Source organism: Bactrocera latifrons, unplaced genomic scaffold (genome assembly GCF_001853355.1).
Source record: "Bactrocera latifrons isolate USDA-ARS-PBARC rearing strain unplaced genomic scaffold, ASM185335v1 scaffold_76, whole genome shotgun sequence".
Taxonomy (NCBI): domain Eukaryota; kingdom Metazoa; phylum Arthropoda; class Insecta; order Diptera; family Tephritidae; genus Bactrocera; species Bactrocera latifrons.
This window is the reverse complement of record NW_017537445.1, coordinates 1183669-1198745: the sequence shown is the minus strand read 5'-3', so window position 1 is coordinate 1198745 and position 15077 is coordinate 1183669. Positions and strand designations below refer to the sequence as shown.

General features: G+C 32.7%; 1 protein-coding gene across 3 annotated transcripts in view; it reads right to left on the bottom strand.

The window, feature by feature from the left end:
- Nucleotides 1-4170: 4170 nt before the first annotated feature.
- Nucleotides 4171-15077, bottom strand: part of LOC108976388 (F-box/LRR-repeat protein 16) — a 155398-nt gene continuing 144491 nt past the window's right edge. For all 3 annotated transcript variants that reach the window (XM_018945448.1, XM_018945449.1, XM_018945450.1), the window contains 2 exons: nucleotides 5629-5824; nucleotides 4171-4775 (listed from right to left, as the gene is read on the bottom strand). In XM_018945448.1, the coding sequence (XP_018800993.1) occupies nucleotides 4478-4775; nucleotides 5629-5824 (494 nt within the window). In that variant the 3' untranslated portion in view covers nucleotides 4171-4477. The remainder of the gene's footprint in view (nucleotides 4776-5628; nucleotides 5825-15077) is intronic.

Genomic DNA, 15077 nt, shown 5'->3' with positions numbered 1-15077 from the left:
TTTGTTTCCTTATTTATTATTTACATTCTCTGGTCTGCAATTTTCGGCTTCAATTTCAACTTTTTTGGTTAGATATATCTGTTCCAATACACCTATTTTCCAATTATTTCCCTTTTAAGCCGCGTGCATTATGTGTTCCACTTCTAGCCACAGACGGCTGTTTCTTTTAAAGTACACTCTTTCATATACATTAATTATATTTTGCCCTCTTTATATTAAAATTATTATTTTATTTTGTTTCTTATTCAGCTTTCTTCCACTTAGCGTCTTTTACTTTCTAACTATTTCTTGTTTTCTTAATTTTTATTACATTCTTTGGTATGCGCATTTCGATCTCTTTCATTGTCTACTATATCTTTATATTTGTCTTCATTTCCCATACATTTTTCCACAATTTTATGGTGCGATATTTTGATCTGTTGTTTCGTAAATTTTCCATTTTCTAGCTAAAAGTTTGTTATATTTCGTATATTCAACTCCTTTGGTATGTTTTCTTCTACAAGTAACTGCGCTTGGTTTTTTGGTAATCTATGGCAAAGTTTTAAAGCTTTTTCATGCATATAAAAATGTTACTTTTATCGCTTTTATTATTTAATACGGTCTTAATGCTTGCTCTTTTTTTATTTTTTTTTTACAAATTAATTTTATTTATTTGTTTATTTGTAGTCATATGTCAAGTTATTATATTTTAAGTAAACACTTGGTTCACATTCTTTTTCCATTAAGCTTTTACACTCCTCCCGAGCGTTCACAATTTTGCATTAACATTTCGTTATGTTCTAGATAAGTTACAAGTTTTCTTGGCAATAAATTTATTAAAATGAAGTACTTTTATGTTTTTGTATGTTTTATTACAATGAAATTCGATTTTTTTATATTTTAACAAAGTTATTCAATAAAGTTATTTCTATTTTTACTTTTACTTTTTTCTTAAAGACTTTATGCCATTAGAAAATTATTTATTTTTCGCCAACTATTTTCATAGCTAGTATCTACTCATAAAATTTATTTTGCAGTTTTATTTTTAGCTTTGAAATTTTCATTCGTCTTTAGTTGAGTATTTTACAATTTATACTTTTGAGTGTAGTAAAGTTTTAAAAGAACAGCGTTAAAGAGTTAAAGCTAAATTGCAAGCGCTTTCTTAAAGCATTTTCTAGAGCGTCAAAATTTAAGTCGTTACTCAGTTACATTATTGTTTCATTAGAAAAAGTATTGAAGAAGTGATAACTTAAAAAATTCAAATTAATTGTTTAAAAAACGGAAATTATGTTTTATAAATAAAATTAAAAATGTGGATATATATATTTTCTTATTTTAAATATTAATTGAAATATATTTTAAAATGATTTGAAAGCTATAGTGAAAATCAAAGCTCTGGAGCTATGCTTCTTATTTCTTTGAATAAATCAGTTTATTAAGCTTTTGGTCATTATTTAAAAAAGAGTTTTGTTTTAGTTTTCGGAAATTTGTATGTAGGTGAAAGCTCCCTAACTGTTTTTAATTAACTTGGTCCAGTCAAAAAGCTTTCAGGTAATGTTTCAATGTTATTGCTTTAGTGCCGAAAGGTCTTCTGAAGGTGAAAGCTCTTTAGTTGGTTTTTCTTATTTCTTTTGAATAAAATCTTTCTCGCTTAATAAAGCTTTCACATAATATTTTCCAGTTAAGTAATAATTTTTGTTTTCACTTTCGAAGACTCTTGTGAAGGTGAAAGCTCGGCAACTATTTTAATTAATTTGGATTAAAGCTTTCTCGGTTAACAAGCCTTCAGGTAATATTTCAGTGTTAATTTGGTTTTTATGCTCGAAAGCTCTTATGCAGATGAAAGCTCTATAACTGAGTTTAACTGAACAACAGCTTTTCATGTTGGAACTGCTATTCCTAGTACTTTTGAACTGAAAGCTGCTAACTATAGCTTTCATCATGAACATTTCAATACAGCTATTTGCAATTACATATGTATGTGTATAGTATCTGTTGTCAGCTGTAGCTATTGTATTTTTTTACTTTAAACATTGTGTGTATTACATTCATATTCGTATGTCTATGTTTATGTCTTTTTATGAATATCAATTAAGTGGGCGGATTTATTACATATCGTGGAACTTAAGTGATTGATAATGCTCTTAAAATTAGCTAACTTAATGTAATGAAAACTGAAGCTTACAAGAAATAAATAAATATTTTATGTAAACTCCATATTATTTTATCAATTATTGTGGTATTCTATTTGTTGCTGATATTGTCCGGTTTTAGTATAATTTTTTGATGTAACCTGTAAAATAAACCAATTATATGTTGAATGCCACACCCGAGTCATTAACCCAAATATTAAGCAATATAGGTCGCTTTTGAGTACGAAACTCCAAGAGTAACTGCATCTTGTTTTGATCTATCCAACTTCATCGTGGTCCATTTTGCCTGCAAATTAAACCCTATGATTATGATTTTGTGGGTTTATATCTAGCAACATTATATTCTGTAGTGGTTAGGTACATGTTTTATAAAACTGTCTACGTGAATAAAAATATTATTCGTGAGCATTTTTGAATTCTATTAAAACATTAAATCACAGTACTGAATTAAACAAAGGAAACTAACCATAACTTAAAGCAACTAATTTAAAGACATTCAGTTAAAGAGTGTATTCATTAACATATATTTTCTTCAGAAATTTTATGTGACAGCCGTCATATTTAAATAGCTTTTATTTAAGGAAAAAATTGCTTAAAGTCACACACCATACAAACTATCTCCTTTTGTGAAAGCTTTAGTGATTTTAAAGTCTTTAAAATGCTTTGCATAAAGTAAAAGTTTTTTGTACAGCTCTCTGTGATGTATGTATATGCGAAAAACAACTCCTTTTGTGAAGCGTGCGTGTTTTTAAAAACTTCAAAAAGCTCCTTTTTTTTTAAGCTTTTTCCGTGAAAGCTTAAGTGACGCTAAAAAGTTTCGCATAAAGTATAAGCTACATAACAGTCTTAAGCTGAGTATATATTCTTATGAGAACTTAGAAAATATGTCTTAAACTCGAAGCCTTCAATCATATCTGGCTTAATTAACGCAATCATTAAAAGTGAAATGAGATAACAGACTGAAAAAGTTGCGAATTTTTCTAATAATAGCATTTTTTCATCAATATATAATTAATTTTTAAACTACTTCTTCATAGAGTTTCGTGACTTTAGGCGTTTTTGTTCGAGACACAGATTTAATATTAAAAAAAATGGGTTTTAACATTTTTTAAAGGCCCGCTTGAGCTTATTCTAATATTTCTTGTATCAAGGCCGTAGCTGTAGAAATTAGAATTAAAATAATTTTTTGGCTAATTAAATACCTAACCTTTTCTAGCAAAAATGTTACAAACACATATCTCCACAAAATACAGTATATACAAAAATGAAATGTTAAATTAAAATTAATGTAAAAATTTAAGAATTGAATTTTGTTCGCACAGACTTTTTGTCATTTCGCTACACAGTAATTTAACAGGCTGATAAGATGAAAAACAGCTATAGAGTAAAAAAATATTTGAAATTAAATTAAAAATGTTTAAAACAAAACTAAAAATAAAGTATAAAATGATGAAACAAAATAACAAACACCAAGTAAAACATAAAAATATTAACAATAACAATTATTAAAAGTAATGATATATGAAATTTTCGTAAACATTTTTGTTTAACCGTTAAATAGTTGTATATATACTACTACTTAAAACTTTTATAACAAATTATGGCAACAGTGTTCAAAATTGATTAAATTTTATTCTTTAGAAACCTACATGACTTTTGTTTGCAGAAAATTTAAATATTATTCTTAAAATTGTTTTATTTTTTTAATTATTTTAGTTTGAGGAACATCGGCATTGTTTAGCAATAATATAAATATACTAGATTAGACTATTTTAAATTACTCAGTTTACCATATTTCAACTTAGTTGATGTTGTATGAAAATTGTAAACCAAGTTTTAGGAAAATTACGCAAGAACATTTGTGTACTCAGTTATTTCTGTCATTAAATGCTTGAAGAATATGTTTGCATTTTTTTTATTTGTACACAGAAGTTTGGAATTTAAGTATACATATACTTTTTTCGTTTATCAAAGAGTGACGAAAACTCAAATAATAATTGCAAACATATTTTTCAAACAAAAAATAATCATTTCCGTGTACACCTTTGGTGATATTTTTCAACATTCATCTTTCAACAGTGTGTGTAGTAAGTCTGTACACATTTGTTTCATAAAATTTTCAGAGCAAATTTAACCAGCTCAAAATTTATTTGCACATTAATTCCAGCTTCAGAAGCAACTTCCGTTTGCCGCTCATTCCGCGCCACAGCTCATATGTATGTAGCAACACATGTATCATTAGCTGTGACGAAGTTGCAAGTGTATGTAAAACTCCATAAACTGCTCCACGCCTGCGGATTTGTGCTCATGGCACATGCAATTAACGCTGCAGCTATGTAAACGTATTATTCAATGATTAAGCAACGTGGCAAATGCTCTTTCAAGTAATCGAACAACTCATGTGATGCTCCAGGACAATTGGTCAGCTCGAGTTCTTGCAAATGACGCAGCTGTATTAGACTGGATAGGCCGGAGGAGGTGAGCAATGGACAGCCGGCTAGTGAAAGTACTTGTAGATTACGCATGGAGCATAAGTGTTGTAGTCCGAAGTCACGCACTTGTGAACACCAGCGTAGAAAGAGTGCGGTTAATGACAGCATGGTCGAGATGTAGCCGACACCGATGTCGGTGATGTGTACGCATCTGAAAAGATGGAAGGAGGCAAAAAAAGTGATTTTTTCATTAATGTTTGAGAAAGAAATTGTATAGAGGTTGGTTTATCTAAGCTTGCGGCGACTGTCTCATGTTTGAGGTATGCGGTGTGTTTTATAAGAGTTAGGTCAAAGTTATATCGTAGTTGGACTCGTAGTAGGCCGAATTCGAACATATGAAATATCATCTCATATTCAAGTCAATCGGTCAAAACTGAACCGGAAGCACAAGACTTCGGTTATAAAAGTTTTTATTAAATATTAATTAAATATTGAAGGCAAGGGAATGTTATTGGAAACAACTCGAAAGGGTTCTGAATATCTGCAGCTTTTGGCACTCATTTAACTGTTCAAATTAGATGTCACTTTAGGATTTGCAAAAATGATCCTTTCGTAAGTTGATGACGTTTTGAGCTTGACTAAAAATGTTATCCATTGCAAAATTTAGCTTGACAATTTTTGTTTGGATTCTTCGAAGCTAACAATTCGAACGACCCAGTGGATGTCCAAAAAAGGTTTTTACACAAGAAGTCAACCAAAAACACCCAAATTGTTTTTGGATCCTCCTCTTTGGAGTTGATTGCGATAAATGATATACTAAAGAGATCGAAAGAAGGCTTTGGACAAATCTGTAATTAATATTTTGGTAGGCGAACGTTTTGTACTGCGAGAGCTCTGTTATTCAGAATTTTTTTTCTATTTTTAGACTTAAATATATTTAGTCCGAATAAAGTCGAGTTATTAAACGAGAGTATAGACAATTCCGTAGTAGATGTTTTTCCAAAAATAATGCTGTTTCATTTCTTGATATACTGATAATAAATTTTTATGTTTTTTAAACTTACCTGTCCAACGTCAGTTCTTCTAGCTGATTCAGATCACAGGCAATATACTCCAGCGATGCGTCCGTTATGCGCGGACACCAAGACAAATCGAGGGCACGTAACTTCTGCAGATTTTCGGCTATCAGTTCGACGCCGTCATCGGTGAGTTTACTGCAACCGGATAGACTCAATACCGTTAAGTGAGGCAAAGAGTGCACTGCAACGAGAGAGAAAGAAAGCGTAAAAAATTAGCAGTAGGAAAAAATATTAAAATAATATATAAATATACATATATGGCTACACATACACCTATGCAGTCTTGAAAATTGTATGGAAAATTTCAATACGCGAGTGATGAGTCATTGGCAGCATGAATGAACGAGAAATTCGTTGCGCAGCAACACGCGACAAAAGGACGAAAAGTTTACTACGTTGAATGCTAAGGACCCAAAGCTCGATTGCATGAAAGGAAAGTGTGTATGTACGTATGGGGTTGTATATCTATGTATGTACATGTGTGTGTACTTCAATGCACTCATATTTTATTTCATACAGTCGCAGTTTGTTGCTCTGCGACAGCTGAACCACACCAAAGTAATGTTGCAGCAGTCACGTCAACGCGTTACATGCATTGCAGCTATTTTCGCAGAATAGTGTTGTGAGACGAAAAAAAATGTGTATATGTATGTATATTATATTTGTATGAATGAATAAATGAATGGTAAATAATGCAAAATAAATGCAGACGACATACTTTTTTGCGGTCGCACTGACGATACAGCCAATGGGTGGCACGATGGACAGAGCAGTACTTGGTAGTCACTGCGATTTTTCTATACATAAACATACTCACGCACACACTTTCAAACAGTAAGAAAATGTCACGTTTGAGTGTTGTTAGTGTGTGGAGGGTCTGTCAGCGTGGCAGACGGCTGACCACTCGTGGAGACAAAGCGAATTTGTCTAGCTAGATGAAACCGCACGAGTGCGCTCGTCTCATATTGGTGTTACTCAAGTAATTTATTCATGAGTTATCTGCACTTCGTGTGCTTTACGGCTTGATGGCGATTTATCTTCAGATATCACATATTTAAATTTTTGGAGAAATTATATGAAGTTAATTTTTCATTTGGACATTAATCTTACTGCAGAGCGACGGGATTACAAAGTCACTTTTGTTGATAAATGTTTTTGTGGGAATTTGTGGCTAGTCTTTTGCAATTTTTCCTGATTGATATTAGAAATGTGATTCTACGGAAAGAGTTAAGATTCTCTCAGTATTTTCGATGTAGAAGTGCTACTTTCGGAGATCCGCTTACACAGCTTGAAGAGCCTGTATCCAATTATGTGACGTCTCAGCGACTTAATTCACAAACAGTCCCCAAAGACCTATGTAGGTGAATGGGCAGACATCCCTCCCTACCTAGTCTACTTAAACTCTGAGTTTAAATTTTAAATCTCATTTAAAATCCTAAAGTTCGGCTTGAACATAGCTGTAAGTAAAACTTAAGAAAGAGCTTTAGATATCTTTTTTTTTCTAACAGCGTTTATTCCTTCGAAATGTCATGAGAAACCTCAGGCTATCTCATTACTGCGTCTACAGACAGCTACGTAATCTAAAAGCAGGTGCCCCGGAGTTTCAAGCTCCATCTCAAGGTATTGAAAAATTGCTCCTTAGTGATAAGACGTTCAAGCCTTTTTTGCGGCTTGATTTGCTCTCGTAGGTCAAAGCTCCAACCACGCATAGAAGAAAAAGCTTGACCACTAACATTTAAGAGAGGAAAAACTTCATAAAATAATGTTCAGTGTTTTTTAGAATATGTGACCTGGTTTACGGAAAGGAGGCTCAGGTGTCAAAAAATTCAAAAAATCAATTTTCACTTTTTAGTTAATTCGGATGGAAGATGAGATTTTTAACAGCTATTTCCCAGAAAATTAGTTTTCGCACGTTAGCTCCCTTTTCGTAGACCAGGTCACATATATTGACTTTTCACCCTCTCTATTTCTGCAGCATACATAGAGTGACGGACAAAATATATTGGACTCATATCAACGAATTACAGTATCATCTCATATTCTCGCAATTATCATTTTATATATAAACAAATTACTCAAATTTGAAGAATAACTATTTATTTTATAAAAACATACAAAATCGTAGAAATTATTTGATTCCTTGCCATTTTATACGAAAAAATTAAACATATTCAATATTCAGTGCGACAAAACAGATTGGAATAATGATTGTTGTTTAATATTGTATAGCATAACCTTACTTTTTTATTACTTCACTGCATCTATTTGGTATAGAAGCTATAATATTGTTAATAAATACTTGTGGAATGCTTAACCAGGCTTTGTTTCAGTTTCGAACAATTTGTTTTTATCTCCATTCACTCTTTCTCTGTCTATCCTTCTATTTGTTATATACCAAAGATACTCCAAAAGATTGAGATCCGGCGATTGAGCTTGTCACTTTGGGACATTCATATTATGAGCTATGAACCGATTTGGCATTGATTTCAATGTGTGTTTTGGGACCTATCGTGTTGAAACGACCATGAAAATGGCATATTCCAGTCGGCATGGGGAAGTATCACGTACTTCAAGGATATCCTGGTATATCAATCGATCCATATTGCAATTGATTCGATCAAGATGTTCAACACCAAACCCAGAAAAACATCTTCATACCATAATGTCACCTCTAAGATGCTTAACCGAGCATTGGCAGTATTGGGAATCTGACCTCTTATTTTGGGTTTTCGAACTCTTCTCATTCCGTCTGAATTTTTCAAATTAAATTTTGATTCATCAGAGAAAAGTACTGTTTTCCATTGTTTCACTGATCTGTTGATGTGTTCCCGAGGAAATTGTAATCATCTTAGTCGATTTTTTCTTGATATAAAGGGCTTTCTCCCTGGCCCATAACTTGTTAGCCCAACTGCACATGCTCTTATTTGTATAGTACTGCTTGAACTTTAAAATTTAAAGCTTTAACCCCGTAGAAACGTTTATTTTTATTAAAAAAAAAAATTATGTGGTTTTTCATTGTTTCCCTAAATAAACAATATGCCGTTATAATTAAGTATTTTTTGATATCCAAAATTGTAATTTGGAGTATACCACATGTTTTTTAGCATTCATAGCCATCAGTCCAATATGTTTTGTCCGACACTGTACATATGTAGTTATTCGTATATTAAAACAAAACATTAATTTCGGCTGCTATAGTAATCCGATCTGAACAATTTTTTCGGTGATTATATTAACTTAAGAAGTAATCCATGTCAAATTTCGTGAAGATACCACATCAAGTGTGAAAGATTTTCATACAAGTCCTTGATTCCGATCGTTCGGTTTGTATGGCAGCTATATGCTATAATGAGCTGATATGAACAATTTGTTCCGATAGTACATTATTTCAAATGCAAAAGTGTTCCATACCAGCACTAGATCGAGCAGCTATATTCTGATCTGAACAATTTCTTCGTATATTACATTATTATCTTAGATAATAAAATGTGCCAACTTATGTCAAGATAGATTGCCAGATGTGAAAGTTTTCCATACAAGCTTTCCTCAACATACTGATAATTTATATGTATATGTACATACTTTATATATAGGGTCTCCGACGCTTCCTTCTGGTTGTTACAAACTTCGTGGCAAACTTAATATATCCTGTTCAGGGTATAATAAGGCTTCTAACTTGTTTTCGTAGACTGTGTTGATATCTTTTATGAGAAATCTTTTTATATATCCATTAGCTTTTCTGAGCCGACCCAAATATTGTAGATACCTGCATTTGAGAGTTTAAGTCATCCATTTCGAATAAACTGCTGCAGATAATAGAAATCTGTATATATTTTCATCCAGAATATTTGATAYTCAAATCTATTCATCATCATCATTTGTGCGTTCTAATTTATCTCTTTTGTGTTTTATTTGCTTTCGGTCTCATTTACTGCTGCTTCTCATTTTTTATATCAAGTTGCAGGGTAATGTGTTGTTCAAAAATGGGGTCAAGTTGCGCTGGTAGAAACGTTTATTTGTATGTACATATAAATATATGGGTCTGCTGATTTTGATAATAGTTCTTTAACTATTTTTTTTAATAATTAGCTATGATACTACGTAGTTAAAAAGTGTGTTTACTTTACCATACACTCACTAATTGACCTATGAAGATCATACTTCAAAAGTGCATGAAACGGCTGTACGAACCTAGAAAAAAAATTTTTTCGCTTGAACCAGTCCGGGTCAAACTTGATATTGAGTGTATATTGCAATGTTAGAGGAGTACTTATTCCAGATGTGGTAGCTATCTCTGTCTTACGCTGTCTTTAGCTGCAGCGATGCTGTTCTTCCGGGTGTTTGCTTTACGGCACTGCTTATGTATCGTTACAGATGTTTTGTCCTTCAAATATTCATCGAACCCATCACCCCTTTCAGTTCTTGAATCCATTAAAGTCTTTAGCCAACGATCAACGATCAACAATCACAATTTCACTTTCAGTCAAAGATTTATTGCAAATAAAGCACACTTCTGAAATTTTTACAAAATTTTGGAGCGGCACGGTTAAAAAAGAGAATATAATTCACAAACACCATTCACTACGAAAAACCGTTCAAAACTGACTGCATATACTAAAACTATGTTCTTCGGAAAATCAGGTATATGTCGACACGAAAAATGGAGAGTCGCTTGCAGATGTTTTTCAAGGCCAACAGAATTGTACATTTATTTTTCTCGTACCTGTATGCATGGAGCAAATAAAACTATGTTCTAATGTTTTTTGTTCAAATGGTTAACCCCATGATACATACTGGCCACATATGAGTGCATATTCGAATTTTCTATGCTTAAAATAGCCATAATTCGAGAACAATGCACCAATGTTGAGATCTTTGCTTTTATTTGAACCATTTTTCGCTAGCTCTCATTGTTTCAGAAATATACGCAAAAAAATTTGTGATCTTTGATCTCGAATAGAAAACAACGCACAAGCGTGATCATTGGGATGACTGGACTATGAAGCGGATGTATAGTGATGGTAAAAGGGATTAATGAACAAGAAAGTTTTGCTATCTGTTTGGTGGGATGTGCAGTGAATCGGAAATGCACTGTCAAAAACATGAATGAAACAAGCGCGCAGAAGCGGCCAGCTTTGACTAATAGGAGAAGTATCTTTTGGACAACGTCAGGCCATACACTCGATAGAGCCTCTGAGAATTTGGTTGGCGGGTTGTTGTGCAAGCACCTTATAGTTCGGAACTGGCATCAAGTATTTACTAATTGTCATTGTTCACGGCGTATGTTTTTGCTGTAGAAACATTCTCTTCAAGAGAATTTTGTGAAAATGAAATAGCCTAATTTTTTACAAATAACAATAATTATTTCTATGAGAGTGCCATTATTAATTGCCTCTAACGTAATAACCATTGACCTTTTAAAAATAGCTTTCAATATGGTAACAAGTTATGGGACGAAAGGATGCATATTTGATCATTATCGGATTATTCTAACTACGCAAAATAAAACCTTCTATTTAATGTGATTTGTATTTCTTTTCACTGAATCCATTACTAAGCATTTATCAAAATATTAGGGATGTTGTGTTTGTTTGGTATAGAAAAGTTGGAAAATGGGAACCTCATTATCCTATTTATTGCTGCCCTTTCATAAATTTTTTTTTTTTATTTCCGAGAAAAACGTTATTTATTTCCCTCAATGGCAATCAAATTATTTGTATTTTTGCACTATATATGTTTGCAAGCATGCTCCTTTGTCGGTTGTACACACAAAATTCCTTCGTTATCCTTGTCAAATGTCCTTATCAAGCACGCTGCCTATTACTGATTGTTGGCACACGAACATAACGGTATTTGCGTTTGATTTATTTCGCAGAAAAATTGTTTACTTTCGATTTTCGATGTATATAAAATCTTTTTTAGGGTTTCCTTGCTTGTTTGTATGTCTTAACTTCATGGTTAAAACTCTGTTTATTATACCCTTGTAACATGTTGCAACAAAGTATAATAGTTTTCTTCATCTAACTTGTTGTTTGCATCACCTAAAACTAATCGATCAAGAAGAAGACGATCAGTGCTCTTGAAATGTGCCAGCTTATGACGAAAAATTATTCAAATCGGACAAAAACTGTTCAACCTCCATATACCGAATATTTAGTCACCATATACTAAAAAATAATATAAATATTTTCAAAACTTGTGGCTGGTTTTATACCTAATATAAGAATTTTATATCTAATATAATAATTTTAAAACTTAGCAAATTTAACCGAGCAAATAATATTAAGAGCGTACATATATACTATAGTTTAATACCGAAAATATGTTCGTTATACTAAGAAACCATGCAACGTTTCGAATATGTCGGCAAGTGACCTTGGTCCAATCCTCATATCCCTAATATAATGAATTATAATCCTTTTCGCTATTTTTCATATATTTGACGCTTGGAGTTGGGAGGTAAAATATATGTAGTTATAAAACACCTTGGTTTAACATAAGTAGGTATTCTGTTACACCCGAACTTGCCTTTCCTTACTTGGTTTTGGTTGTTTTTTGTCTTCTATAATATGATATAAACAGCACTAATAATACTAAGCTCAGCAGCGGCAAGTTAATTTGTGTAGAATTAATAAAATTAACCCACCGAGACCGTAATCTAATGGGTTCAACCTAATTTTATGTGCTTTGTTAAAGTTTTTTTGATAAGGGTCGGTGATTTGCTGGATTTTGTTATTGTTTATTTTTATATATGGACATAAATGCATATGTATGTAATTTAAACTCAGTTTGTTGTTAGTTTTGCATGGAGTCTGTAAAAAATTCAACAAAATTCGCTATTGGTACACTTTTAATATGATCAGGGTTGCATGTAGGTATGTAGTTGGTAAGCTATAATCCGATTTTGATGGAAAGCGCTTAAATGCAAATTCAAAATGGATATGCCTGCATACAAGATTATACTCACATATATGTATGTATGTGTGTACATATTTACGTGCATTTGTACATATATCTGTTCTTCAAAGCGCTAGCGACTTGGGTTCCAGTACGCCCGTCAACAGCAGGCGCCAGCGTACATTGACGTAAGTTGTCAATGTAAAATATATAGTAAATATGTATATGTGCGTGTATTGCATGCAAATATGTCCATATTTACTTTGATATTATCGCAATATCATAGCAATAATGACATTAATACAAAGGTTGCTGTTTGCATCTCTGGACTAAGAAGAGAAAATGCATATAAATATTGCTTGGGTTGAAAGTCTAGAGATATGTATGTATGTGTTGTAACGGTCCTTTTTGATATCTGTTTGATATTGGGTTAAAGCGGCCTTCGAAAGACGTTGGTTTTCATCTTGGCTTCCTTCCATCGTAAACAGAGCAGATTTGGTATTGCGAGGAGATCAATAATGTGAGAACGATCGTATGAAATGTTTTGAAACATTTACAGTATTATGCGAACCTTAACGCACTCTAATAGGACCCATACACGGCATACATGTGGGTGCGATTTGTGTGAATTCGTTTCGCCCATACACGACACACAAATCCATTTTGCGTTCGTTCTTCACACAGTGAACATGTGCCACAGGCAAGCGGAACATTTCTTGGAATTTATTTCTAATGTGGCACTTTTATCTATTTCTTTGGTTTTCGTTAATAAGTTATTCCAACTTTTATTTTTCTCACTTTTTTTTTATTTATCACTTTTCGTTTGGCAAATTGTTAATTAATTTTTTATAAGATCAATAAATTTTGATACGAAATCTTTATGAATGGGGTAGCCTGCTTTAGAAGCTTCAAACAATAGATTTTTTTTTGCTAAATCTCTTTAAAAAATTTCTAAAAATATGTCTCTAAAGTTATAGATGAGAATTCGAAATATTATCGAAGCTAGAAGGGAAATAGTGACCGAGCGTCTAGCAAATATGTATATGAGCGCTTGGGCGAAAAGCGAAAACTTTGCAGCGCGATTTCTCGGTTTTTCATTTTTACGATTTTTTTTAATTGGCGACTAAACGTTGTATGGAATAGGGGGCAAAGTTTATTATCTTTGACATTAAAACATCTTATACTTAAACTATAATAATATAGAAGAAGAAAAATCAAGTTTGAACATACTTTTAAACAACATTAAGTAAAATTTCTTTTGGACAAAAAATAGTTTTTTCAATTCTTAACTTTTTTTTTTTAATTTTACACCCTTTTTGGAATTTTCTTAGTTTAACTAGAATATAAGTTATTAAAAAATATGAATCTCTTAGAATTTTTTGTATCTGATAGAAATTGCGATCTGCATCCTGCCCGCCGTCCGAAAAATGCACACGCGAGATGCATCGTTCTATTGCTGCCCAAAGGCAGAATATCAAAGATTTCATATCCAAAAAAATTGTGAAAGATGTTAAAATATATAACTATAAAGCCTTGAAATTTCAATTGAATAAATTATTTCTTTCCCTCCCAAAAAATCCTCAAAAAAATCGATTATTTGAAGCCTCTAAATCAGGCTCCCCCCTTGCATTTGGATATCAATCCTAGTATTTCATTTCATTCTACAGTTATTATTAAACAATTTCCATTGTAGTTATGCTTATATAACCGCAAAGAGTAATTATATTGCGAATCCAATTGTATGTGGTCAACGCGAACTTCCTGTGGCAGCATACACGCTATGTACTCATATAAGGTATATAGTATATGGTATTTGGATTGGTTTCTAAAGTGAATTGTCTTCCACCTGACAAAATATTATATGTGACCTGGTCTACGAAAAGGGAGCTAACGTGCGAAAACTAGTTTATGACTTTTTGGATTCTATCACGTGAAAAAGCATCTCATATTCCGTCCGAATCAACTAAGATTTTTTGACACCTAAGCCCCCTTTCCGTAGACCAGCTCACATATAAGCACCTTTGAGCGTCGTTTTTCTGGTGATAGAGGTAAGGTTTAAAATAAGTGGTGAAGAAAGGTGAGCTTATATGATAAACCGCATACATGTATAAAAATTATCTTTAGTACTGAGGCAGACTATTTGTAGGCAGCTACCCATGAACTCCAGTTTTAGGCTTCCAGACCAGTGTACCGTCTTTTAAGCGGAAATGACTTTCATAAAGGTAGAGACGTGTGTATTCACTTCTATTACGGAGTGAAAGCTATGCTGGCTTTGAGTTCGTGAACTTTGCGCTCAAACTAGTTTCCGATGTCCTCTTGTGTTCTTGCTCTGGATTTCCATTGAGCTCGGAAAGCACTGGTCAGCAACCAGAACTATTGCGACTGAGAGATCCTTGTGGCCCTGAGTGAATCATAGGAGGTCCTTTGAACTACTTGCTTTTTAGCAAAGTCTAGCAATAATAAAATTGTTATGCAAAAAAATTTCAGTTAGAATAGGTTTTGGCTCTATGTGGCAGTGGCAAATTTTATAGTGTGAA